This window comes from Dendrobates tinctorius, unplaced genomic scaffold (assembly GCF_039654945.1).
Source record: "Dendrobates tinctorius isolate UK_male_01 unplaced genomic scaffold, ASM3965494v1 ptg000171l, whole genome shotgun sequence".
Classification (NCBI taxonomy): Eukaryota; Metazoa; Chordata; class Amphibia; order Anura; family Dendrobatidae; genus Dendrobates; species Dendrobates tinctorius.
Genome location: NW_027361838.1, coordinates 21,350,696 through 21,378,186, shown reverse-complemented (window position 1 = coordinate 21,378,186; position 27,491 = coordinate 21,350,696). Strand labels below are relative to the sequence as shown.

Here is a 27,491-nt window from a genome sequence, read left to right as displayed (position 1 = left end):
TGTCCGCTACTAGGACAACTCCTTCTTAAACTAAATGTTCGGCCTCAATAAAATAATAAAGCTATACTGTCCTCCCGTGCTGGCGCCGTTCCTGTTGTTTTGGCACTGGCTCTCCTTGGGGCTGTGATGCGGTGGTGTGGCGCCGGCGTCCAATTGGCACTGGTGTCACGGTCTCTGCTTTTTGAACAAACTGAACATGTAGAGGAAGCCAGGGATCCACTGCAGCCCGGACTTCCTCTTTAGTTTGTCCGAAGGTGGAGACAGTGACGCCAGTGCTGATTGGATGCCGGGCATCACGTGTCACTGCACCGCATCACAGCCCTGGGGAGAGCGAGTGCCAACACGGTGCAACGGCGCCGGCACAGGAGGTCAGTATAGGCTTTATAATTTTATCGGTGCCAAACATTTAGTTTAAGAATGGGTTGTCTTAGTAGTAGACAACCCCTTTAAAGGGGAAAATTAGCTCTTGGGCTATGATCCCACGATGAGCTTTTGGTGCGGGGTGTGTTCCCCCCCCCCCCCCCCCATGTTTCAGAATTTCTGGACCCATTATTTAAATTACCGTAGGTTACTTCTGTTTTTGACGCTGTTCTTTTTGTTTGGTGTTATTCTTTAAAGCTGTCTTGCTTTTGTAACTTTCTGGTAGTGTCACTGAACTTTATGGATTTACTTAGGAGCAGATTCAATGCGTTTTTATGCATTTCCATCATGGAATTGCCTTAAAAATGATCGTGCGTCTTTACCTGCAAATTTTCCTCATATAATGTAAAGCTATTGAGAAAATATGCACAGAAAACTCAGCTTACCTGCAAGAGAAATTGACATGTTGCGGACTTGAAACACCCACCGCAGGTCAGTTTATGCAGCGTAAATGAGTAGCACAGTGGGCGTGAGATTTTATAAATCCCATCTACTTTGCTGGAACTGTAACACGCTGTGTTATTTTTTTGTTTTGTTTTTACACAGGGAATACACGCAGCGTCAAAAAAATGTGATAAAAGCTCATTGTGGCTATGTAGCCTTATCCCCACCCCCCGGGAGACGCTGGCTTCCAGTCATAGGGATGTGATATTTTGCCATTTTCCTAAGACCTCCTAATTGAAGTCATGGTGTTGTGTTGCTTTTCAGGTCATGGTGGCACAGATGGTCTTGATCTTTATGGAGAACAGACCACCGCATTTTATCACCGTTTGTTAGTTAAATGTATCTTGATTTTTCAAGCCATGTTTCTGATGTTTCTGATAGTTGGTGTGGATGACTACAGCTCAGAGTCTGATGTGATTATTATACCTTCAGCCTTGGACTTCGTCTCACAAGATGAAATGTTGACACCTCTTGGAAGATTGGACAAGTACGCCACAAGTGAAAACATATTTAACAGGTCTGTATATACCTTCTGTTCTCATCTTCAGTCACGGGATTTAGCACACATTATGGAGGGTGTACACTTTGTTACCATGGATTGGATCACTGCTGCATTTAGTTCTTTCTATTCTCTCTATGGATTTTTACACTATGCGCGGAGCACTCCACTATGTTTATGCATGGTCCACCTTTTTGACAGTAGTAAAGCTGTATATAATGCGTGCAGAGTCCTACACTGATTTTTCATGTAGGGTTTCAAGCTGGATTAATGGAGTTTTTATGCCTTGTCTGAACCCAGCCTTATAAAGTCTGTAAATGTAGCACAAGGCACGGAATACTATGTATTTATTATTAACGGCCCAGAGTGGTCAGCGCATGATCGATGGAGCCAGTCAGTGTGTCAGTTTAACCCCTTACCTACATTGAACGTACTATTCCATCCATGTGAACTGAGACCTAAGTCCCAAGGACGGAATAGTGCGATCAGCGGCGCTCATGGGGGAGCGCCGCTGATCGCGGCCGGGTGTCAGCTGATTATCACAGCTGACACCCGGCACTATTTGTCAGGGTCGGTCACGGACCGCCCCCGGCACATTAACCTCTGGCACACTGTAATCAAACATGATCGCAGTGTACCGGGGCACAGGGAAGAATCGCGCAAGGAGGGGGCTCCCTGTGCGCTTCCCTGAGACCCCCGGAGCGACATGATGTGCTGCGTCGCTCCAAGGGTCCTCCTCCCTGCAGGCCCCCGGATCTAATATGGCCGCGGGGGCCTTCAGGGTCCTGCAGGGAGGCGGCTTCCTCAGTGCCTGCTTAGAGCCGGCACGGAGGAAGCCTCCAGCAGCGCCTGTCAGATCGCTGATCTGACACAGTGCTGTTCTACAGTGATGTCCGTCCCCCCCCCCCCCCCCCCCCGGGACAAAGTAATAAAGAGTAAAAAATGTTAAAAAAAACAATTGTAAAATTAATTTAAAAAAATTCCTAAATAAACTAAAAAAAAAAATATATAACCCCTTTAGTGAACCCCTTCAAAGAAAAAAAAAAAAAAAGAAAAAAACAATGTTTTATCATACCGCCGAACAAAAAGCGCAATAGCGCGCGATCAAAAATATGGATATAAATAACCATGGTACCGCTGAAAATGTCATCTTGTCCTGCAAAAAACGAGCCACCACGCAGCGTCATCAGCGAAAAAATTAAAAAGTTATAGCTTGCAGAATAAAGCGATACAAAAATAATTATATTTTTAGATAAAATTGGTTTTATTGTATAAAAGCGCCAAAACTTAAAAAAAAGATATAACGGAGGTATCGCTGTAGTCGTACTGACCCGAAGAATTAAACCCCTTTATAAATTTTACAGCATGCGAAGCGGTGTAAATGCACCCCCCCCAAAAGAAATTCATGAATTGCTGGTTTTGTTCATTCTGCATCCAAAAAATCGGAATAAAAAGCTATCAAAAAATGTCACGTGCCCAAAAATGGTACCAATAAAAATGTCAACTCGTCCCGTAAAATAAAATATTGAAAAATTACAGCTCTGAAAATGTGGTGATGCAAAAACTATTTTTACAATAAAAAGCATCTGACAGCTGCCAAACATAAAACGGTGCTCCTTCCCCTCCAAGCTCTGCCATGCGCCCAAACAGTGGTATACCCCTACATATGAGATACCAGCGTACTCGGGACAAACTGGACAACAACTTTTGGGGTCCAGTTTCTCCTGTTACCCTTGGGAAAATAAAAAAAATTAGGGGCAAATATCATTTTTGTGGGGGGGAAAAAAAAAGATTTTTTTCTATTTTTATGGCTCTACGTTATAAAGTTCTGTGAAGCACTTGGGGGTTGAAAGTGCTCACCACACATCTAGATAAGTTCCTTGGGGAGTCTAGTTTCCAAAATGGGGTAATTTGTGGGGGGTTTCCACAGTTTAGGCACATCAGGGGCTCTACAAATGCAACATGGCGTCCGATCTCCATTCCAGCCAAAAGAGTCAAATGGCGCTGCTTCCCTTCCGAGCTCTGCCATGCGCCCAAATAGTGGTCTACCCCCACATATGGGGTATCAGCGTACTCAGGACAAATTGCACAATAACGTTTGGGGGCCGGTTTCCCTTGGGAAAATAAAAATTGGGGGTGAAAAGATCATTTTTGTGGAAAAAATGATTTTTTTAATTGTACGGCTGTACGTTATAAACGTCTGTGAAGCCCTTGGGGGTTCAAAGTTCTCACGACATATCTAGCATATCTAGATAAGTTCCTTGGGGGGCTAAATTCCAAAATGGGGTCACTTGTGGGGAGTTTTCACTGTTTAGGCACATCAGGGGCTCACCAAACGTGATATGGCGCCCGATCTCAATGTTTTACCACGTCAAAGTGACAGGGCAGGTACACCCTTACTTGCGTAACGCTCACTAATATACAAATTAGGCACACTGAATGCAGTTTTATGGTAAAACAATAATGTAACAATTTATTAAGATTACATCAGGATAATGCTGAATTATGGAATGGCAGATATAATATTACCCTGTTTTGTTAATTCATTTCATGTGAATCATACAATTAATATGAATTATAGTACATAGAGAAATAAGCATCATTACATTACCAAGTATTATAACATCACTTCTCCACTGGAGGGACCACAGTGTCAGCGAGAGGGAAATACTCTGGTCTTGTCATCACAGAAAACGTGCGTCCACGATACCTTCTGGAATGTCCCTACCTCGCTGACACAGGGTCCCCTTTTTTTATACACAGCTTCCACATACTCCCATATCACATCTGTGCAGTATGCTTAGGCCCAATCATCAGTATCTTGCTATTGCGCAATAGGTTGTTTTCTAACAATAGCACAATGCTTCAAGGTGGTTTGTTACTGATTACAACCCAAGATTTGTTTGCCACTGGCATGTCTTCTAACAATAGCACAGTGCTTCAAGGTTGTTTGTTACTGTTCAAAGTTCCCCCATATGTTGCTTGTCACAAAGTTAACTCTTCATGATCATAGCATAACGCTCTACGATGGTAGCATATGGGCAGCATGACTTCCATAATCACCTATTCTGAAAACTGCATACCTATCGTAACCCAGGCACACACTCATACTTGTCTCGTTTGTATCACACTCAATTCCAGCCAATTTTGCGTTGAAAAAGTCAAACGGCGCTCGTTCCCTTCCGAGCTCTGCCATGCGCCCAAACAGTGGTTCCCCCCCCCGAAATATCAGGTATTGGCGTACTCAGGATAAATTGCACATTAACTTTTGCAGTCCAATTTCTCCTTTTACCCTTGGTAAAATAAAATTGGACCTGAAGTAATTTCTTTTGTGAAAAAAAGTTAATGTTCATTTTTTTTTTAAACATTCAAAAAATTCATGTGAAGCACCTGAAGGGTTAATAAACTTCTTGAATGTGGTTTTGAGCACCTTGCGGGGTGCAGTTTTTAGAATGGAGTCATTTTTGGATATTTTCTATCATATAGACCCTTCAAAGTGACTTGAAATGTGATGTGGCCCCTAAAAATAAAATGGTGATGTAAGCATGAGAAATCGCTGGTCAACTTTTAACCCTTATAACTGCCTGACAACAAAAAATTTTGGTTCCAAAATTATGTTGATGTAAAGTAAACATGTGGGAAATGTTATTTATTAAGTTTTTTTGTGTGACATATTTCTCTGATTTAAGGGCATAAAAATTCAAAGTTGGAAAATTGTGAAATTTTCGCCAAATTTCCGTTTTTTGTTTTTTTTTCACAAATAAACGCAAGTTGTATGAAAATTTTACCACTAACATGAAATAGAATATGTCAAGAGAAAACAAAGTCAGAATCACCAGGATCCGTTGAAGCGGTCCAGAGTTATTACCTCATAAAGGGACAGTGGTCAGAATTGTAAAAATTGGCCTGGGCATTAACATGCACACCACTCTTGGGAGTAAAGGGGTTAAGTGTGTTTTATATAGCGGACATATTTCTGTGCACATTTCATTTATTTATTTATAATTTCAATGTTGAATTTTTATTTTTCCGCTTTGACTTTTTATAGCTGTACACTTCTAATTTTGCCTGTTTTGCTTTGCAGACAAATGGTTGCACGAAGTTTACTGGACACCTTAAAAGAAGTCAGTGATGATGAGAAGGATTGTATCGCTGTGCTAGAAAGGGTCACAAAACTCTCAGAAGATTCTGGTATGTGCTCGTTTATGACATCTAACACATCGAAGCTGTCCTGCAATGTATAGGCCGCTTGAATTGTGCTTGTCATTTCCTTTTACTGACCACTTATGTGACACAGTTCCCATTATGTAATACTGAACACTCTTATTGCTGTGCAGAGCCCACAGTACGAGCTGAACTCATGGAACAAGTGCCTCACCTTGCTATGTTCTGCCAAGAAAACCGGCCATCAATTCCCCATGCTTTCTCCAAATATCTGCTACCCATTGTAGTGAGGTATCTCGCTGACCAGAATAACCAGGTTTGACTTTTATTCATCATGTTTATTTTTTTTTGTATAAAACAAATTGGTTTATAAGGATGAAGATGTAGTTTCAGAAATTGCATACTTCATTTGCTCTGCCAGCCATGTTTCCCTCTACATTCTGTGACCATTGTTTGACCATGTAGTAGGATTCTAGGGACGGTGGGCTTGCTGTGATTAATTTGATGGTGGCAATAGCAGACCTTTGCAAACCAAACCGGATAGATTTGTTATTTTTGCAAGTACAAGTGTGTTCTAGAATGTTTGCTCCTTTTCCATTTTCAGTGATCAGCCAGGCCTTTCACACCACTGGTTGCGGTGCAGACCCTGCTGTAATGCAGCATGTGGATACTGGCTTATTTTATAGAGGTGGCTTCTATATTAGGCTACAATTTTCTTGGCTTTATTTCTTTGGGTTTTATTAAAATGGTGTGTAATCTAATTGCTTCAGGTTAGAAAGACGAGTCAAGCAGCTTTGCTGGTGTTACTAGAACAGGAACTGATTGAAAGGTCAGATGTGGAGAATAAAGTGTGTCCGGTGCTCATCGACCTCACTGCCCCAGACAGCAATGATGATGTCAAGACTGAAGCTGTAGCGGTGAGTTTTAAGATATATTTTTTTACATATATGTCTTCTACAGTTATTATCCAATGCAATTTCTCTGCACGTATTTCAGTTTGGCTTCTCGATGGCCGTAAAAGGAATGTGATTATTTATGCATTATTTTTGTTCATTAACCATACATGACTATATAGAACTTCATGGGTTGGAACTCCTGATTTCACCCCTTGTATAACTGGGACATGCATCTTCATCATGGGTCTCGAAGGAACGTATTAAACCAGCTCAGGCGATGATCTGGCTTATTAACAGGCAGATGCCAGCTGTGTTACTTAGCTGGCATCTGCCTGTAGCTGCTGCAACTGCAGCTTGGTTTGTTTTTTTGCAGTTTAGCCACTTAACCCCTTAACAACCGCCAATACGCATTAAAACGGCGGCCAATAAGAGTCGTTTTTCCCCTCATCGCCGTTTTAAAACAGTGGCTGGAAATAAGCCAATAGCACCCCACCCCCATGTCTGAAAAAAATCTCCGTGGTCTCAGTTACCAGGGGTAGCTGAGACCCTGGACAACATGACCAGGTCCAGTTTTTTCAGTCCCCAATCACATGATCGCCATTATTCATTGAATAATCACAAAAAAAGTGTGCTCGCTACCATATATTGATGTGGTATCATTAGGCTGTATGTTTCATTTGATGGGTCATGGTTTGTGTGAATATATGATCTTCTTGATAATTTTATGATTATATGCACCTGCCTACAATCTTTGACCCTCTACGTTAACTTCTATTGACTGGTACACTAAATGCAGAAATTATGTGCACTAGTTTAGTCCTACACATTATTCAGTGACGAGTTATACATCTATGCTGTCTTATTGATTTGTAGATCTAACAGTTCTCTCTGCACTGATTGTGTGCTTATTCACAGTATATTATGTATATGTACCTCCAATTTCTCCTACGCCTCATTGGGGAACACAGAGACAGTGGGTGTTATGCTGCTGGCCACTAGGAGGACACTAAGTAAACCAAAAAAAAAGTGAGCTCCCCCCCTGCAGTATACACCCTCTCACTGGCTGAGATTTCTCCAGTTCTTGCTTAGTGTCTATAGGAGGCACTTGAATCTGGTTTCAGACCCCACCATTTATATTTTATTTTTGATTTTTCTGTAAATTTTTATTTAACGGAGTGAAGGGGGCGACGGTTCCTTTCTACAGCCCACTCTCCCCTGAACCAACAACAGGCAGGCACGCAGAGTATACCTCCCCATACACTTTCCTGCGACAATTGGGGCTGATTCCTCTGGCGATGATGGCGATGATCCTTACGGTCCCGGTAATCCACGGATACGAGGGCAAGCGCATGGACTGCAATGGAGAAGACTGGAACAGCGCTTACGAATGTCCTGAATCAGCCCCATAGCTCTCCATCCTCCTGCCATAGAACTCCTCCAGCTCTACTTCATCAGCCCAGGAGGATGAGAAGACCTGCATGGATGGCCCCGGACAGCGCGCCCTGCCGAGCACTGGAGTGTGGAGGTTTGGCGTCAGCGGCGCCCCATCGCGCCCGGCGCCTACCGCGGGTAGGCCAAAAATGTAGTCGCCGGCTTTTCCGGCCTACTAGGCCGCAATTTGAATAGCGCCGCCCGCGATAACGTCGCCGCCCCCTCCTCTTAGCACCTCTTATGAGACGTGCAATTCTAATCTCGGGGGCCATGTCTTTTACCTCAGCCTGCTCTGGATACGAGCTGTGAGGCGTGCACGCTGCCAGATACCGGGTGACACCACAGGGCCACCGCTTTCCTCCCGGGGGACACAGCACAGGACCGTGGGTAAGCTGCATCTGCCCTCAGATTAAAGCTTAACCCCTTCCTGTCACATTCCCTGCAGCTGCAGACAGACTCTGCCGTTAACCCTTTTAGGAGCGCTATGTCTCAATCTAAGGAGTCTAAACGGGCTGCTAAGAAGCACACTGCGTTTTTTACTGTGTGTACCATTTGCAAGTCTGCCTTGCCCAGTGCAGACTAATCCGTTATGCACAGACTGCGACCCGGCCTGCGCTCAAACGCCCCTCGCCGCCGCGGCTGACGGGCCTCCTGCGTTTAGTACCCCTGAGTGGGCTGCGTCCCTGTGATGGTCGGTGGAGTCTCTAACCCAGGCTATATTCTCCCTCCGGGAGGACTCTTTAAGTCAGAAAATGTCCTTACCTCCCGAGGAGGGCTCTGGCGTCGGCCGGGAACCGTCCACCAGCAGGGGCCGTACTCGTTCAAGGGATGGTCAGGTCTCTAGAAAGCGGACCCATGACGCGTCCCCTAGTCACGTTCGCGCTTCAGCATCTGCAACTCCTGTCTCTCGCTCTCTCTCTCCTGAGGTTCACAGCGAGCACGACTCTGAATTCGAATCTGACACGACAGCCCCTCAGAATCCCCCAACTGATTAAGAGTCGCTTGATTCTCTTATAGAATCAGTCAACAGAATTCTGAAGTTGGATGAGGAAAATATTCCCGCTCCAGCACACCCTATCTCATTTAAGAAAACCAAGTGTGTGCGCAGGGTATTTACCAGCCATCCGGACTTTAGGAATTGTCCAGAAACATAGGGATCGTCCACATAAGCGGTTCACAGGGCAAAAGTCTACTCAGGCTAAATACCCTTTTGATCCAGACCTAATGAAGGATTGGTTACAGTCCCCTCCAGTGGACCCTCCGGTATCGCGTCTTGCTTCTAAAACGCTCCTATCCGTTTCTGAGGGTTCCTCAGTCAGAAACCCCTCCGATCGTTAAGTTGACTACCTTGCCTGTTCAGTTTTTGAAGCTTCAGGAGCAGCACTTTTTCCATCTTTCGTGGCAATTTGGGTCACTAAGGCAATGGCCGCTTGGGCAGAGGTCTTGATTACTTCCTTCCAGGGCACCAATCTTCCGGAGGCAACCACTGTCGCCAGGCAGATAGTTCACGCAGCGGACTTTGTAGTGGACGCTTCTTTTGATGCCGCCAATTGCTCTGCTCAAACTGCCGCTAATGCGATCTCCATTAGAAGAGCCCTATGGCTCCGCGACTGGCGGGCGGATGCCACATCTAAAAGATTGTTGACTTCTCTCCACTTTCAAATGGGTCGTCTTTTTGGAGAGAAACTGGACCAGCTCATTTCTGATACTACCGGGGGAAAAAGTAAATCCCTTCCTCAACAAAAGGCTGTTTGGACGTTTCGCAACCAACAACCAACGCGTTTTCGATCTTTTCGCAACAATTCCGGTTGTTCCTCCTCTACCTTCTCTTCCGGATCCGGTCGGTCCCTGCGCGGCGACAGAGGCTCCCAGGTCTTATACAGACCTAACCGCTCTTGGAAACCCAGGCCTATGGCTTCTGGATCTAGGGGAGCCAGATTTCATAGATCTACCCAATGACTTGTTGCGGTATCCGGCGGACTCTGACAAAGTAGGCGGTCGCCTACTTTCCTTCAGCCACACCTGGCTCGCGGTCGTCCACAACAAGTGGGTCAAGGAGCTGGTGTCCTCCGGATACAAGATAGAGTTCTCCGCTCCCCCTCCAACTCGCTTTTTCCTTTCCTCTCCGCCCAAAGGAAAGACAAGAGCCTTCCTTCGGGCTGTTCAGGCTCTGTTAAGGGACGGAGTCATCATTCCGGTCCCTCATCACGAAAGGTTCAGAGGATTTTATTCAAACCTTTTTGTGGTTCCAAAGAAGGACGGGACGATGCGACCCATTCTGGATCTCAAACTGTTAAATCAGTTTGTCAAGGTACGGTGATTCCGAATGGAATCTCTCCGATCAGTTGTCGCTTCCATGGAAAAAGGAGAGTTCCTAGCATCCATCGACGCTTACCTTCATATTCCGATCTGCCCGTCCCACCAGCAGTTCCTGCATTTTGCAATTCACAAGGAACACTTCCAGTTCGTTGCCTTGCCCTTCGGACTCCACTGCCCCCAGGGTCTTTACCAAGGTCATGGCTGCTGTCATGGCCATTCTCCACTCTCGGGAAGTAGTGGTGTTACCGTATCTGGACGACCTGCTCATAAAGGGTCTGTCCCTTCCAGCCTGCGAGGAATCCGTGGATATAACACTAAATACACTTTCTCGCCTGGGGTGGAAGATAAACTTCGAAAAGTCTTTCCCAATACCGGCTCGGCAGATTTCCTTTTTAGGAATGATCTTGGACACTTCCCGCGGGTTGGTCATTCTCCCTTCAGAAAAGACCCAAGCCTTACAACAGGCAGTGCGGGACTCTTTCCCGTCCAGCCTCTCACGCCATTCGTTTCAGCATAAGAGTTCTCGGAAAGATGGTGGATGCAATGGAAGCAGTTCCATTTGCACAGTTCCATCTCTGTCCCTTACAACATGCGTTGCTGTTAGCTTGGACAAGAACCCGTTCTCTGTGGACCGCCGGATCCTTCTGTTTCTGCGGGTCAGGCAAGCCCTCAGGTGGTGGACACTGAGGTCCTCCCTGAATCAAGGGAGGTCTTTTCTCCCAGCAAGATGGTTGATAGTAATCACCGACACAAGTCTTCTCGGCTGAGGTGCGGTCACCACACGGCACAGGGTCGTTGGTCGACCCGAGAGTCATGTCTCCCCATCATCGTTTTGGAGATACGATCGGTCAGATTAGCTCTACGTAGTTTCCACCGTCTAATCGCAGGTCACCCCATCAGGATCCAATCTGACAACGCTACGGCTGTAGCGTATATCAACTTCCAGGGAGGTACCCAGAGCAGGATGACCATGCACAAAGTGATTCACATCCTCCTTTTGGCCGAGACCAACCATTCGCCCATCTCGGCAATCCACATCCCGGGCATAGAAAATTGGGCAGCAGATTTTTCTCAGTCGCCAAGGCATTGCCTCGGGAGAGGTCTCATCATACGGAAGTCTTTCAGCAGATTTGTCATCGTTGGGGGATTCTGGATGTGGATCTGATGGCCTCAAGACTAAACAACAAGGTGCCTCGGTTCATTGCCTGATCGCGCGATCCATGCGCCATCGGAGCGGACGCCTTAGTTCTGCCATGGCACCAGTTCCAGCTCCCATACATGTTCCCCCTCTTCCCTTGCTTCCGAGGGTCATCAAGATGATCAGAGCAGAGGGAGTACCAGTGATCCTAGTCGCGCCAGATTGGCCGCGCCAAGTATGGTATGCGGAACTAATACAACTAGTCGCTGACGTCCCCTGGCGACTTCCAGATCGCATGGATCTACTCTCACAGGGCCCGATTTACCACCAGAACTCCGGGGCCCTGTTTTTCACGGCGTGCCAGTTGAACAGGCTGGGTTCTCTCACGACGTGATTTCCACCATGATTAGTGCTAGGAAGCCTGTCCATGCGCGTCTATCACCGCACCTGGAAAACCTTTTTTTTTTTTTTTTTTCGTGGTGCAAGGATCATGGTCGATGCCCTCTGGTGTTTTCCATTCCAGCTATATTGGAATTCCTTCAAGCCTGACTAAAATCAGGCCTCGCGCTTAGCTCGCTCAAGTGCCAAATTTCGGCCTTGTCAGTGCTTTTCCAACGCAAAATTGCCACCAAACTTCAGGTCAAGACGTTCATTCGGGGAGTTTCCCATGTGGCGCCTCCTTTTATAGAAGGCCTTTGAAATCATGGGACCTTAACCTGGTTCTCGGGGCCTTACAGAAGGCTCCTTTCAAACCGCTGCTGGACGTGTCACTGACCGTCCTCTCTTGGAATGTGATCTTTCTAGTGGCAATTACGTCAATCAGGCGAATTTCGGAATTGGCAGCCCTGTCCTGCCGTTCTCCTTTCCTGAATTTTCATCAGGACAAGGTAGTTCTCAGGACGTCCCCGTCCTTTCTGCGCAAGGTCGTTTCCTCTTTCCATCTCAACGAGGAAATTGTTTTGCCTTCCTTTTGTCCGACGCCAGTCCATCGCATTGAGAAGGCCCTCCACACCCTGGATGTGGTTAGGGCGCTGAGACGGTACATCTCGCGGACGGCTCCTTTCCGCAAGTCAGATGCCCTGTTCATACTTCCAGAGGGGCATAGGAAGAGTCTAGCCGCGTCAAAAGCAACGCTAGCCAGGTGAATTCGCTTGAAGATTCAGGAACCCTACCGTGTCAGGAACGCGCCTGTCCCAGCGGGGATTAAGGCGCACTCTACCCGGTCAGTGGGCGCTTCTTGGGCCATTCGGTACCAGACCTCGGCAGAACAGGTCTGCAAGGCTGCGACTAGGTCCAATCTGCATACTTTTACAAAACATTACCAAATTCATTCTCAGGCCTCTGCGGATGCAGCTCTCGGCAGACGCATCCTGCAATCGGCAGTACCTCAGTGTTGACTCAGTGGTACATGGGGTATTAGCAGTTGTATGCTCCCCACCAAGGGACTGCTTTAAGACATCCCACTGTCTATGTCCCCCAATGAGGCGTAGGGGAAATAGGGATTTTTGTGTACTCACTGTAAAATCCTTTTCTCTGAGCCATTCATTGGGGGACACAGCACCCACCCTGTTTAGCCTATTGGCTCACTGTAGCATTCTTAGGTTTTGACATAATTATGGTTATTGTTGACTATTTATGCTCCTACTGCTTTTTCACCGAACTGGAGAAATCTCAGCCAGCGAGAGGGTGTATACTGCAGGGGAGGAGCTAACTTTTTTTTCTGATTTACTTAGTGTCCTCCTAGTGGCCAGCAGCATAACACCCACTGTCTGTGTCCCCCAATGAATGGCTCGGAGAAAAGGATCTTACTGTGAGTACACAAAAATCCCTATTTAGCGGGTTCATGGCTTACATTTATGTAAGTCTACTATAAGAGTTATCTTTAGGACTAGATAGGGCTATTACTTTCCAGTGCACTTTCAGAGGGATTGTCGGCTCTTTTAGACTTGGGGATTTTTTTTCTATACTGCCCTATTTTTATTTGTACTTCTCTTCTTAGTCCGTGTTATTGTACTTCTGTATATCATCACTGTGATTTTAGTAACAATAAACTTGTCAAAATCCGTTTTTCTCCGGGTTTCCCTATCACTGCCCTACTTGTTATGGATTGGTATTTTACAATTTACTGTGATGTGGGTGGGATTTGATGGGGGTTTCCCATTTTGGGTCATATACAATGGGTACGGAAAGTTTTCAGACCCCTTTAAATTTTTCACTCTGTTTCATTGCAGCCATTTGGTAACTTCAAAAAAGTTCATTGTTTTTGTCATTAATGTACATTCTGCACCCCATCTTGACTGAAAAACCCCCCAGAAATTTAGTAATTTTTGCAAACTTATTATAAAAGAAAAACTGAAATATTACATGGTCATAAGTATTCAAACCCTTTGCTCAGACACTCATATTTGTCACATGCTGTCCATTTCCTTGTGATCCTCCTTGAGATGGTTCTACTCCTTCATTGGAGTCCAGCTGTGTTTAAACTGATAGGACTTGATTTGTAAAGGCACACACCTGTCTATATAAGAGCTCACAGTGCATGTCAGACCAAATGAGAATCGTGAGGTCAAAGGAACTGGCCAAGAAGCTCAGAGACAGAATTGTGGCAAGGCACCCATCTGGCCTAGGTTACAAAATAATTTCTGCAGTACTCAAGGTTCCTAAGGGCACAGTGGCCTCCACAATCCTTAAATGGAAGAAGTTTGGGATCACCAGAAGTCTTCCTGGACCTGGCCGTCCAACCAAACTGAGCAATTGTGGGAGAAGAGCCTTAGTGAGAGAGGTAAACAAGAACCCTAAGATCACTGTGGCTGAGCTCCACAGATGCAGTAGGGAGATGGGAGAAAGTTCCACAAGTCAACTATCACTGCAGCCCTCCACTAGTCGGGCCTTTATGGCAGAAAGTCCCGATAGAAGCCTTTCCTCAGTACAAGATATATGAAACCCCACATAAAGTTTGCTAAAAAGAAAACACATGAAGGACTCCCAGACTATGATAAATAAGATTCTCCGGTCTGATAAGACGAAGATACAATTATCACCAAGAAGTTCTATGCAGTATGTGTGGAGAAAACCAGGCACTGCTCATCACCTGCCTAATACAAGCCCAACAGTGAAACATGGTGGTGGCAGCATCATGCTATGCGGGTGTTTTTCAGCTGCAGGGACAGGACGACTGGTTGCAATTGAAGGAAACATGAATGCGGCCAAGTACAGAGAGATCCTGGATGAAAACCTCTTCTAGAGTGCTCTGAACCTCAGACTTGGCCGAAGGTTCACCTTCTAACAAGACAATTACCCTAAGCACACAGATAAAATAACAAAGACGTTGCTTCAGAACAACTCTGTGACCATTATTGACTGGCCCAGCCAGAATCCTGACTAAAGCCCCGTTACACACTGCGATATCGCTAGCAATATCACTGTAAAGTCACCGATTTTGTGACGTTGCAGCGATTTTGCTAGCGATATCGCTGCATGTGATACTTGCCTCCGACCGGCTCCCCCGCTGGTTATCGTTGATCGCGTGAGAAGCTCCTGGACCATTCCATTCCGTGGACGCAGGCAGGAGGACGCAGGATCGCCTCGTCTGACAGGTAAGTAGCGATCCCCGTCCCCAGCGATGTCGCTGGTGAGATCTGCCTGTGTGGCAGCTCACTAGCGACCACCTAGCGATGCACCAGCGATCCTGACCGCGTCATATCGCTGGTCGGGATCGCTGGTGCATCGCTAGGTGTAACGGTACCCTTAAACTCGATTGCGCATCTCTGGAGTCCACCAACATTCACCATTCAACCTGACGGAACTGGAGAAGATATGCAATAAAGAATGGCAGAGGATCCCCAAATCCAGGTGTGAAAAACTTGTTGCATCATTCCCAAGAAGACTCATGGCTGTACTAGCTCAAAAGGGTGATTCTACTCAATACTGAGCAAAGGGTCTGCATACTTATGACCATGTGATATTTCAGTTTTTCTTTTTTAATAAATTTGCAAAAATTTCTACATTTGTTTGTTTTTTTCAGTCAAGGTGGGGTGCAGAGTGTACATTAATGAGAAAAAAATCAACTTTTTTGAATTTACCAAATGGCTGCAATGAGTGAAAAATTTAAAGGGGTCTGAATACTTTCTGTACCCATTGTAGGTGTATTTAAATGGTTCCATTTTTAAAGAGAACCTGCCTCCTCCAATAACTGTAATTTATCTACAGATATCTGGTTAATCTGCAGGTAAATAGTGTTTATAACCTATTTGGCTACCTTACTGAAGTGACAGGGAGAAAAGTAAGTTTAATCTTTCCTGTAGCCACTTGCTTCCAGCTATCAGGGCAATGCAGGGAGCAGCTACAGCCACTGCTTCCCTACACAATGAACGCTGCTGTAATCCCTCCCCGACACTGGCAGCCTGCTATGCACCCACATTTTTCGCCAGACGCATACCTATTAAAGGAACCCTGTCAGCAGAGAATGACTGTTCAAACCAAGTACAGGCGCCCAGTGCATCATGGCTGGGCCAAACATTTACATGCACCTTCCCACTTGCTTGTTTTCCATCTATCTCCACCCTACACTGACTCTATGAAGCCAGAGCTGTCAGTCAAAGATGAGGGGGTGGAGATTGAGGGAAAACAAGCAGGGGGAAAGTGTATTTAAATGATTGTCCCCACGACGATGCACTGAGTACTTGGTTAGAGCAGTCATTCGGTGCTGACAGTCCCTTTGTAAGGGCTTGTTCTCATATGCGTTTCAATAGGATGAATTCAATCGGATTAAAAAAAAAAATCGAATTGCACTCTGACTAATGTTCAATAATTCTGTGCTGCTCTGCGCTTTTTTTTTTTTTGTTTGTTTTTTTTAAAGACTTGGGGTCCCCTCTATTTTTTTAATAGCCAGCAAAGGCTAAGCAGTCAGATGCGGGCTGAAGTTAATAGGCTGGGAAGGTTCATGGATAGTGGCCCTTTCCCAGCCTAATAAGACCAGCCCTCAGCCGCCCCAGAAATGATGCATCCAATAGATGCACCAATTTTGGTGCTTAGCCTTGTCTCTTCCTGATTGCCCTGGTGCATTGGTAAGCGGGCAAATGGTTTTGGGGTTGATGTTAGATGTGTAATGTCCGCTGACATCAAGCACAGGTTTAGTAATGGATAGACGTCTGTCCAGACACCCCCATTACTAACCCCGTGAAAGGGAATAATCTCACACAGAATCCCTAACATTCACTTTTACCCATTTATTACCTCCCAAAAAAAAGTCATAGTGGTCGGTCAAAGTCCATATGGAGGTTCCACATTATCCCAATCTTCATCTAGTCTCCGTAGACTGAAGCTGCAGTCACTGCCAGGTCTCGCTCTGCGTAGTGCAACAACCCGGCTGCTGTGACAAAGGGTGATGTCAGTAAGTTTATCACAGACGCTAAATTGCAGTAACCTTACGGACGTCACAGCGTGAGACCTTGCTGCATAATGTGAAAACTGGCAGTACGTTTACGCAAATGTAACCTGAAGATTCACAAATTGTGGGGACAGATTTTGTTCTGCACCATATTTTTCTTATCCAGCTTTTAAAGCTGTTTAACTGCTATTTTACCTTAGTCTGGAGTCCATCTATCCTTTCCTTCCTGCACAACTGGAAATCTAGAAAAACAAAATACCGTATATTTTGGATATGCACTGTACATCCTCACCAACTGTCTCATTAAAAGTAGTGGGTGAATGGAAGAATGTATCCATTGCTGTTTTTATGTATAATATGTATAATATATATATTTTATAGAGAGAGAATTATGTGGTGTTTTGTAATCCATGTTTTGTATCATTTCCTCCATAGATAATGTGCAAAATGGCCTCAATGGTGGGTAAAGATATAACCGAGAGGCTGATACTTCCCCGGTTTTGTGAAATGTGTTGTGACTGCAGAATGTTTCATGTCCGTAAGGTATGTTCTCGCCTCTTTCACTCTTGCTCGTTTTTGCACATTTCAGTGTTTTTTCTGTGTTTGGCATATGGCACAAGTAAAATTTGTTTTAGTTGGCGTGATTCTGTCCCATGTAACACAGCCTTACAAGGAGAGGCATCTCCCTAATACCACTGTGAATACCTGTTTTGTTCAATTTAGGACCTGAGGAAATCTGTTTAATAAGGTAGTAATACATTGGCATAACAGGTAGTCTTACTGTAATGTTCCAGTTAGGATTCAGCCCTTACAGGTAAGGGAGCTGCCTATACAAAATTTGGGAGGTATCCAGGTGTGTGACAATTCAGCCATTTACCTGCATTTTGGTCATTGGTGCCTGGCTGCAATCTTTTGATGCATTGGAGAATGAAATCTGTTGGTCCAGAAGCAAAATGATAGGAGATCCGATACTCTAATTAAACCAATTTGTTGTAGACACAAGCTAAATGTTTTTGAACATGTACCTTTTCCTTATTAAGGTTTGTGCAGCCAATTTTGGTGATATCTGCAGTGTTGTTGGCCAAGAAGCCACCGAGAAGATGCTGGTGAGTGCGATAATAGTTGTATGGTTGTGACTATAGGTTATGTAACTGTGTAACACATCTTATTTTTTCTCTTTTCCAGTTACCTCGCTTTTTCCAGCTGTGCTCAGACAATGTATGGGGTGTACGGAAAGCCTGTGCCGAGTGTTTCATGGCTGTGTCATGTGCGACATCCCAAGAGCTTCGTCGGACTAGGCTCTCTGCCCTCTTTATTAACTTAATAAGTGACCCATCTAGATGGGTAAGTTTAGTGGTTTGCATTTTGAACACCTCTGACGGTCCTCTTTTTTTTTTTTTTTAATCTGAAAGGGAACCTGTCACCTGATTTTCCATTAATAAATTGTGTCCACCACCTTTCAATGATCTTCAATAGCACTCCCACAACCTCTTCATTAGATTATAGCTTCCTTGTGTACCTAAGAAAATGTCTTTATAATTGTGCCACTCCAAATGCTAATCAGCGCCGAATGGTTTCTCTAGACCGTGCTCAATGCCTCCCCTGTCCCTGCAATCGCTGTCTCACCAGCCTTGATTGAAGTGGCTGATATCTCCTGCATCATCCCCAATCTGTCCATTTTCCACGCCTCCACAGAAAGGAGCAACACATGCACAGCAGGCACTGGGGATGACGTCAGCCACACCAGTCAAGGCTAGATAAAAAGCTATTGCGGGTACAGACTATGTGCTGAGCACAGTTTGGAGACACCAATTGGACTGCTCATGGACAAATAGCTTTTGAAGGTGAGCAATTCTAAAAGGCATTTTCTTAGGTATTAAGGGATTACAGAAGTGCTATTAGACAGCAGAGTGATGATGGATGCAGTTTACATAGGGAAAATCTGGTGACTGGATCCATTTAATTGTATTAAACAAAAAGGAATCTCTACGCTAAAAAAGTAGTTTAAAATAACCTGAAAGTGTTGCATAGACACAGAATTCTATAAGTATTTGGCACTAAATCGAAAATAACTACACTTTCATTATACTTTGATGCCCTGCCTTATCCTCTACAGTGCTCAGTACTTTTTTTTTTTTTTGTTCCCTCTGTTTTCTGATGTGACTACACATCGTGCGAACACATCACCTAATCGCTGGCCATTGTTTCTAACCTGTTTAGAATGATGCAAGCTCTGCGACCAGAGACTATTTTTATAGACCCTTAAGGTCTTGCACGGATGATGGAATACATGTGCAGTAGACGACTGGGTAACAGTCCATATGGTAATTACATAGTGTCTACATTTATGCCCAAATGTAGAGATACTTAAAGAATAACCATTGTTTCAATTATTTAATCAACTAGATGGTGGCCCGATTATAACGCATCGGGTATTCTAGAATATATATGCAGTTTATTTTTGAAGATTAAATAATAATGCACCCCCCAGTCCTGATATGTATGGTTCTCTCACCCCCAATCCTGATATGCATGGTCCTCTCACCAACCAATCCTGGTATGCATGGTCCTCTCACCCCTCTTTCCTGGTATGCATGGTCCTCTTACCCCCCCTTTCGGGGTATGCATGGTCCCCTCTCCCCCCAATCCTGGTATGCATGGTCCCCTCACCCCCCTATCCTGGTATGCATGGTCCCCTCACCCCCCAATCCTGGTATGCATGGTCCCCTCACCCCCCTTACCTGGTATGCATGGTCCCCTCACCCCCCTTACCTGGTATGCATGGTCCCCTCACCCCCCTTACCTGGTATGCATGGTCCCCTCACCCCCCTTACCTGGTATGCATGGTCCCCTCACCCCCCCAATCCTGGTATGCATGGTCCCCTCACCCCCCCAATCCTGGTATGCATGGTCCCCTCACCCCCCAATCCTGGTATGCATGGTATCCTCACCCCCCCTTTCTTGGTATGCATGGTCCCCTCACCCCCCAATCCTGGTATGCATGGTCCCCTCACCCCCCCCAATCCTGGTATGCATGGTCCCCTCACCCCCCAATCCTGGTATGCATGGTCCCCTCACCCCCCCAATCCTGGTATGCATGGTATCCTCACCCCCCCCCAATCCTGGTATGCATGGTATCCTCACCCCCCCCAATCCTGGTATGCATGGTATCCTCACCCCCCCCAATCCTGGTATGCATGGTATCCTCACCCCCCCAATCCTGGTATGCATGGTATCCTCACCCCCCCAATCCTGGTATGCATGGTATCCTCACCCCCCCAATCCTGGTATGCATGGTATCATAGAATCGTAGAGTTGGAAGGGACCTCCTGGGCCATCTGGTCCAACCCCCTGCTCAAAGCAGGATTCGCTAAATCATCCCAGTCAGATGTCTGTCCAGCCTCTGTTTGAAGACTTCCATTGAAGGAGAACTCACCACTTCTCGTGGCAGCCTGTTCCACTCATTGATCACTCTAACTGTCAAAAAGTTTTTTCTAATATCTAATCTGTGTCTCCTCCCATTCAGTTTCATCCCATTGCTTCTAGTCTTTCCTTGTGCAAATGAGAATAAAGTTGATCCTTCTACAATGTGACAGCCCTTTAGATATTTGTAGACAGCAATTAAGTCTCCTCTCAGTCTTCTCTTTTGCAAACTAAACATTCCCAAATCCTGCAACCTTTCCTCATAAGACAGGGTTTGCAGACCGGTCACCATTCTGGTCGCTCTTTTCTGAACTTGCTCCAGTTTGTTGATGTCTTTTTTAAAATGTGGTGCCCAAAACTGGACACACTATTCCAGATGAGGTCTGACCAAAGAGGAGTAGAGGGAAATAATGACTTCACGTGATCTAGACTGTATGCTTCTGTTAATACATCCTAGAACTGCATTTGCCTTTTTTGCTGCTGCATCACACTGTTGACTCATATTCAGTCTGTGATCTATTAGTATACCCAAGTCTTTTTCACATGTGCTGTCACTTAGCCCTATTCCTCCCATTCTATATATGCTTTTTTCATTTTTATTGCCCAGATGTAGTACTTTGCATTTCTCCCTGTTAAAAACCATTCTGTTAGTTACTGCCCACTTCTCCAGTTTATTTAAATCTTTTTGAATCCTCTCTCTCTCTCTTCTCTAGTATTAGCTATCCCTCCTAGCTTTGTGTCATCAGCAAATTTAATCAGTTTACCCTCAATTCCTTCATCTAAATCGTTGATAAAGATGTTGAACAATACAGGGCCCAGGACAGAGCCCTGTGGTACCCCACTTGAGACATTCTTCCAACTGGATGTGCAGCCATTTACGACCACTCTTTGGGTCCGATCACTAAGCCAGCTATGAATCCACCTAACAGTTGCCTTGTCCATTCCATACTTAGTCATTTTTTCAATAAGGATTGTATGAGAGACTTTGTCAAATGCTTTGCTGAAGTCAAGATATACTATATCTACAGCATTTCCTTGATCCACCCAATCAGTGATACCGTCATAGAAGGAAATTAAGTTAGTCTGACATGACTTATTAGTTACAAACCCATGCTGACTCTGTTTGATCACTTCATTCTTATCCAGGTATTGACTTACATGTTGTTTAATAATTTGTTCAAAGATCTTTCCTGGTATAGAAGTCAGACTCACCGGCCTATAGTTGCCTGGGTCCACCTTCTTCCCCTTTTTGAAGATAGGAACAACATTTGCTCTTCTCCAGTCTTCTGGCACTTCTCCTGTTCTCCAAGAATTTTCAAAGATTATGGAGAGGGGTTCAAAAATTTCTTCTGCTATCTCCTTCAGTACTCTGGGGTGTAATTCATCTGGACCTGGAGACTTGAATTCATTTAGGTTAGCTAAGTGTTTCCTCACTATCTTTCTGTTTATAGATATCCTGGATTCTTCTATTCCCTTAATAGGACAGTGAATAACAGTTGGTGTTACATTTCCTTTCTGAGAGAAAACAGATGCAAAATAGGAATTTAAAAGTTCAGCCTTCTCAACATCCTGTCTTACCATTTCATCATTTTCATCCTGTAAAAATCCTATAGCATCTTTGACTTTTCTTTTACTTTTGACATATCCCCAGAATCCTTTATTATTGCTTTTGACATCTCTTGCAAGCCTCAATTCATTTTCAGCTTTAGATAATCTGATTTGTGCCCTGCAGATTCTGCAGACAGCATTATATTCTTCTTTAGATATGCCTCCCTCTTTCCATTTTATAAACATTTTTTTCTTCCTTTTTAGCATGTGCTTAAGTTCTGTGTTCACCCATCCTGGTTTCCTTAAATGCTTCCTATTCTTCCCTCTTTTCGGAATTGTTAACAACTGTGCTTTGAGAATTTCATTTTTCAAGATTTCCCATCCTTCCTGGACATTTTTGTCTTTAAGGATATCCAGCCATTGGATCCCTCCAATTCTCTTTCTGAATCCCTTAAAATCTGCCTTTCTGAAATCTAACCTTGACGTCTGAGTCTTCACAGGTCTTCCGCCTCTAGTTATCCAAAATTCTAAAATAGCATGGTCGCTACCTCCTAGGGTTCCAGCCACTTTTACCTCCTCAACCATTTCCTCCCTGTTTATAAGGATTAGATCCAAGGTAGCAGTTCCCCTTGTTTTCTCCCCTACCTTTTGGAAGATAAAGTTGTCAGCAAGAGAGGATAAGAATTTCCTTGACCTGTTAGTTTTGCCTGAGAGAGATTCCCAACAAATGTCTGGATAGTTGAAATCTCCCATGACAACTATGTCATATTTTTTGGAGAACTTGGCCATTTGATGCATAAAGAGTTCATCCATATCTTCAGCTTGCACAGGCGGCCTGTAGTAAATGCCTACAATGGTGTCCTTTCCATTGTTCTGTCCTTGTATTCTTACCCAAACAGTTTCCACAGAACTCCCAGTCTCTGAAGCTTCAATCTCTGTGCAGATATACGCGTTTCTAACATACAATGCAACACCTCCTCCTCGTTTATCAAGTCTGTTTCTTGCAAATAAGTTGTATCCTTCTAGCCTTGTATTCCAATCATGTGTATTGTCCCACCAAGTTTCAGTGGTTCCAATGACATCATATTTCTTTTCCTGTGTTAGTAGTTCCAATTCTCCTTGTTTGTTGCCCATGCTTTGTGCATTAGTATAGAAACATTTTAGTTTGTGATTGGTTTCTCTTTCTCCAATATTTTTATTAATTAGATTCTTTCGTCTTTGTTCTTCCTTTCCACTTCTATTAGCAGAGTTCTCAATAGCATTTGTCAGGTGTATGGCTTTTTCTGGTCTTTTGCTTCCCTTCCCATGTTGTTCTAGTTTAAAGCTCTCCTTACAAGTGTAGCAAGGCGACTTCCAAATACATGCTTTCCAGTCTTCGTATCCTCACCCCCCCCCCCCCAATCCTGGTATGCATGGTATCCTCACCCCCCCCCCCCCCCCCCCAATCCTGGTATGCATGGTATCCTCACCCCCCCCAATCCTGGTATGCATGGTCCCCCCCACCCCCCTTTCCGTGTAGCCGCGACCAGTCAGCATCGTGGCCCTCTGTCCGCGACCAGTCAGCAATGCCCCCGCTCTCCTCACCCCCCCCCCCCCCCTGCTCTCCTGTCACATTCCCCCCCGCCCCTGCTCTCCTCTCCACGCGGCCGGCACCGTGGTGTCGGTAATGTTTAGCTCTAAAGACCGTAGATGACGTATCCCTCGCGAGAGGGGACGTCATCAGCGGTATAAGCCGCAAAGCATTACTGGGACCGCGATGCCGGGTTGGAGAGAGAAGGAAAATAGTCTGAGGGGCGCCGGAAGGTGAGTATGTTTGTTTTTTTGTTTTTGTTACCCATGGCACCTTCCGACGGCCTCCGATGTTCTTTCCACGCTCCTGGCCTCGCGTTCCCAGTAATGCTTTGCCGCTTATACCGCTGATAACGTTGCGCTCTCGTGAGAGTGATGTCATCGCGGGTCTAAGTCACAAAGCCTTACTGGGACCGCAAGGCCGGGCGGGTGGAAAGGACATTGGAGGCCGTCGGTGATACTAATTTTTTTTTAATATTTTTAATGGAATAATCTCTGCGGCTGATTGTTCGTGACTGCCAGTCGGGGACAGCGCTCAATCAGCGACAGGCGCAGCTTACCGTTACAAACAGCTGCGCCTGTCGCTGGTTGGTTGCGGCCTGGCGGCCGCGACCAATCAGCGGCCCGCGATTTCGGTTACAGACAGACACGATAAGGTGTGTGTGTGTGTGTGTATGTGTATATATATTATAGTACACATGATAATAAGCAAGTTTGTAATATCTATTTAGAGAAATATGCCTGTCTTCAGCCTGGATTGATATTTCTCTTAGTTCATCGGTAGGTAAAATCTGCGTTCAAATTTTTCCCATTATTGAGATTAAAAAAAACCAGTTGGAGCTTATAAGATTCTATGGAGAGGAAGGAGGTGCTAGGGGCAGACACCAACATCCTCTGCTGCAAGTTTTTCCTGAAATGACCGTTTTATTTTGAACTGTAACAGTCCTTTCAGAAATACTTGCAGCAGAATATTTGTCTGCCTCTAGCTCCTCACTCTCCTCTACAGAGAATCTTAGGAAATGACAGTTGGTGCTTCTACACACGTGGTCAAAATTGTTGGTACCTTCCTTTAATGACAGAAAAACCCACAATGGTGACAGAAACAACTTGAATCTGACAAAAGTAATAATAAATTAAAAATCTATGGAAATGAACAAATGAAAGTCAGACATTGCTTTTCCACCATGCTTCCACAGAATTTAAAAAAAATAAAAATAAATAAATCTCATGAAATAGGCCTGGACAGAAATGATGGTATTCCTGAAAATAATGTGACAAAAGGGACATGATAAGTCAAGGTGTGTTCACTAATTAGCATCACTGGTGTCTACAAACTTGGAATCAGTGAGTGGGCCTGTATAGAGGGCTACAGATACTCACTGTGCTGTTTGGTGACATAGTGTGTATCACACTCGACATGGACCAGAGGAAGCGAAGGAAAGAGTTGTCTGAGGAGATTAGAAAGAAAATTATAGAAAAACGTGTTAAAGGTAAAATTTATAAGACCATCTCCAAGCAGCTTGATGTTCCTGTGACTACAGTTGGACATATTATTTAGAAATGTAAGCTCCATGGGACTGTAGCCAACCTCCCTGGATGTGGCCACAGGAGGAAGATTGATGACAAATCAAAGAGACAGATAATACGAATGGTAACAAAAGAGCCTAGAAAAACTTCTAAACAGATTAAAGGTGAACTTCAAGCTCAAGGAACATCAGTGTCAGATCACACCATCTGTTGTATGAGCCAAAGTGGATTTCATGGGAGACGACCAAGGAGGACACCATTGTTGAAATAAAATTGTGAGAATGCCAGACTGGAATTTGCCAAACTACATGTTGACAAGCCACAAAGCTTCTGTGAGAATGTCCTATGGACAGCTGAGACAAAAATTGAACTTTTGGGCAAAGCACATCAGCTCTATGTTCACAGATGGAGAAATGAAGCATGTCTACAAAAGAACACTGTCCCTACTGTGAAACATGGAGGAGGCTCTTATGTTCTGGGGCTGCTTTGCTGCATCTGGCACAGGATGTCTAGTATATGAGCAGGGTGCAATGAAATCTCAAGACTATATCAAGGTATTCTAGATAGAAATGTGCTTCCCAGTGTCAGAAAGCTTGGTCTCGGTCACAGGTCATGGGTCTTGTGTAAGGGAATGGAGAATGTTGTTGTTCTATCTTATCTCTTTGTCATATTTTTCTGGTACTGCTACACGTTCATGTGTATTACCATTATGTGTATGTCACATAGGTACTGCTACACTATTCTGTGTATTGCCTTAAGGGATAAAAGTGTAATGTATATTTATGTTAATGCTATGTATAACTACGGTTATAGTTGTAGGGAAAGCATAGTACCCCAGTTAAGCCACTAGATGGGGGTGGAGCGCATACTCAGCCTGTAAATAAAGTAGGAGGAGCTAACGGCCATTAAGCTGAGGAACAGCTGAGATTTGAATCAGTTGGGCTGGAGCGCCCTCACAGGGCAGTCAGCTCCGTAACGTTAAAGACACGGGCCCAGCCATCTAGGGACTGAGGGCCACACCAGTGCAGATCACAGCAGCGCAGAACATAGCAGTGCACAAGATTACACTACAGATGGTATTGAGACAGTTGGCAGCGGTACAGCAGAACAGATCGCTCATTATGAGGCAACTTTTCTACATGGGCAGACGCCCTTTTGTCTGGGGCGAAACAGACAGGGGAACTCCCAAAAACGGTGAAGCTGGACAGAGCGGATGCTGTGATGCTGAACGGGACTGTGACTCTTTGTTCCACATCGTCTGAGGAGAACATGCAGTGCATAACAGAAAGCCCTGAGAAGAGTGGAGCTGCAGGTATGCTGACAGGAAGCTGTCATGTCTATGTGAGGGGAGGCCAGGACACTGTTGCGCCGGAGTCCTCGGCCACGACCCTTACACTTGCATCAGGATAATGACCCAAAACACACAGCTAAAAACACCCAAGAATGGCTAAGAGGAAAACGGACCATTCTGAAGTGGCCTTCTATGAGCCCTGACCTAAATTCTATTGAGCATCTTTGGAAAGAGCTGAAACATGTCGTCTGGGAAAGGCAACCTTCAAACACGAGACAAATGGAGCAGTTTGCTCCTGAGGAGTGGGCCAAAATACCTGTCGAGAGATGCAGAAGTCTCATTAACAGTTATAGGAATCGTTTGATTGCAGTGATTGCCTCAAAAGATCGTGCAACAAAATATTACGTTAAGGGGGTACCATCATTTCTCTCCAGGCCTATTTCATGAGTTTTATTTTTAAAAAATTCTGTGGAAGCATGGTTGAAAAGCAATGTCTGGCTTTCATTTGTTCATTTTCATATATTTTTTATTTATTATTACTTTTGTCAGATTCAAGTTATTTCTGTTACCATTGTGGGGTTTTCTGTCATTGAGGGGTACCAACAATTTTGACCACGTGTGTATCTCGGAGATGGAAAGATCTGTCTTCACTTAGTGCAGATTTTACCCATAAATTTAGAATGGGAACAATCAATCCAGGAGGAATAAGATTTCTCTGATTACATTTGATACTATGCAGTGTTGTAATAGATGTACTATTGATTTATGCAATAAAAGTGAAAATCATATTGAAAGTACTTAAGAAAATAAGTGCCACTAAAATTGCGTTCTTTTAATATAGGTACGCCAAGCTGCCTTTCAATCTCTTGGGCCTTTTATTTCTACTTTTGCAAATCCATCAAGTTCTGGTCAATACTTTAAGGAAGAAGAATGTAAAACCGCAGAGGATGTAAAACCAGATGAAGTCAGTGAGAGGTATGTCCTTCTGTTCTTTGTGTGCAAGGTGGTACAGATTGACGTTAAATGTACATAGTTATATGTTTTGATATTAAAGGATGCTAATGATTTCTTCCTGGCTCCGGGCCATGCTGTGCGTGGAAGAAATCCCTGCCTCCTGTCCTCATTGTAATACTACCTCCCATGCACGTCAGTTGTGGTTCCGAAGTCCTACGCCCTTATAAATATTCTAATCCTCCCTTCTGTGGGCACTGCATTCAGCGACATCTGCTCCAGTGACCTCTGGCATGCGTACTGACAAGGTGCTCTCCCCACTTCCTCCTTGCATTGTCATCGCTATGTACACATGGTTCCTAGCGATGATTATGCAAGGAGGAAGTGGGGAGAGCACCTTGTTGGCGCGCATGCCCCGCAGGTCATTGACTCGCCTACGCAGAAGATCCCTGAATGCAGTGCCCACAGAAGGGAGGAAGAGG

General features: G+C 44.8%; 1 protein-coding gene across 7 annotated transcripts in view; it reads left to right on the top strand.

Annotated features, from left to right (window-relative positions):
* The window catches only part of PPP4R1 (protein phosphatase 4 regulatory subunit 1), a 107,362-nt gene that overhangs the window by 21,432 nt on the left and 58,439 nt on the right, over nt 1-27,491 (top strand). For 4 of the 7 annotated variants that reach the window (XM_073550967.1, XM_073550965.1, XM_073550964.1 and 1 more), the window contains 8 exons: nt 1,246-1,381; nt 5,448-5,554; nt 5,701-5,843; nt 6,298-6,444; nt 17,136-17,243; nt 17,741-17,806; nt 17,886-18,044; nt 26,900-27,033. In XM_073550967.1, coding sequence (XP_073407068.1) covers nt 1,246-1,381; nt 5,448-5,554; nt 5,701-5,843; nt 6,298-6,444; nt 17,136-17,243; nt 17,741-17,806; nt 17,886-18,044; nt 26,900-27,033 — 1,000 coding nt within the window. The remainder of the gene's footprint in view (nt 1-1,245; nt 1,382-5,447; nt 5,555-5,700; nt 5,844-6,297; nt 6,445-17,135; nt 17,244-17,740; nt 17,807-17,885; nt 18,045-26,899; nt 27,034-27,491) is intronic. The other 3 variants (XM_073550970.1, XM_073550966.1, XM_073550968.1) reach the window with 1 other exon arrangement.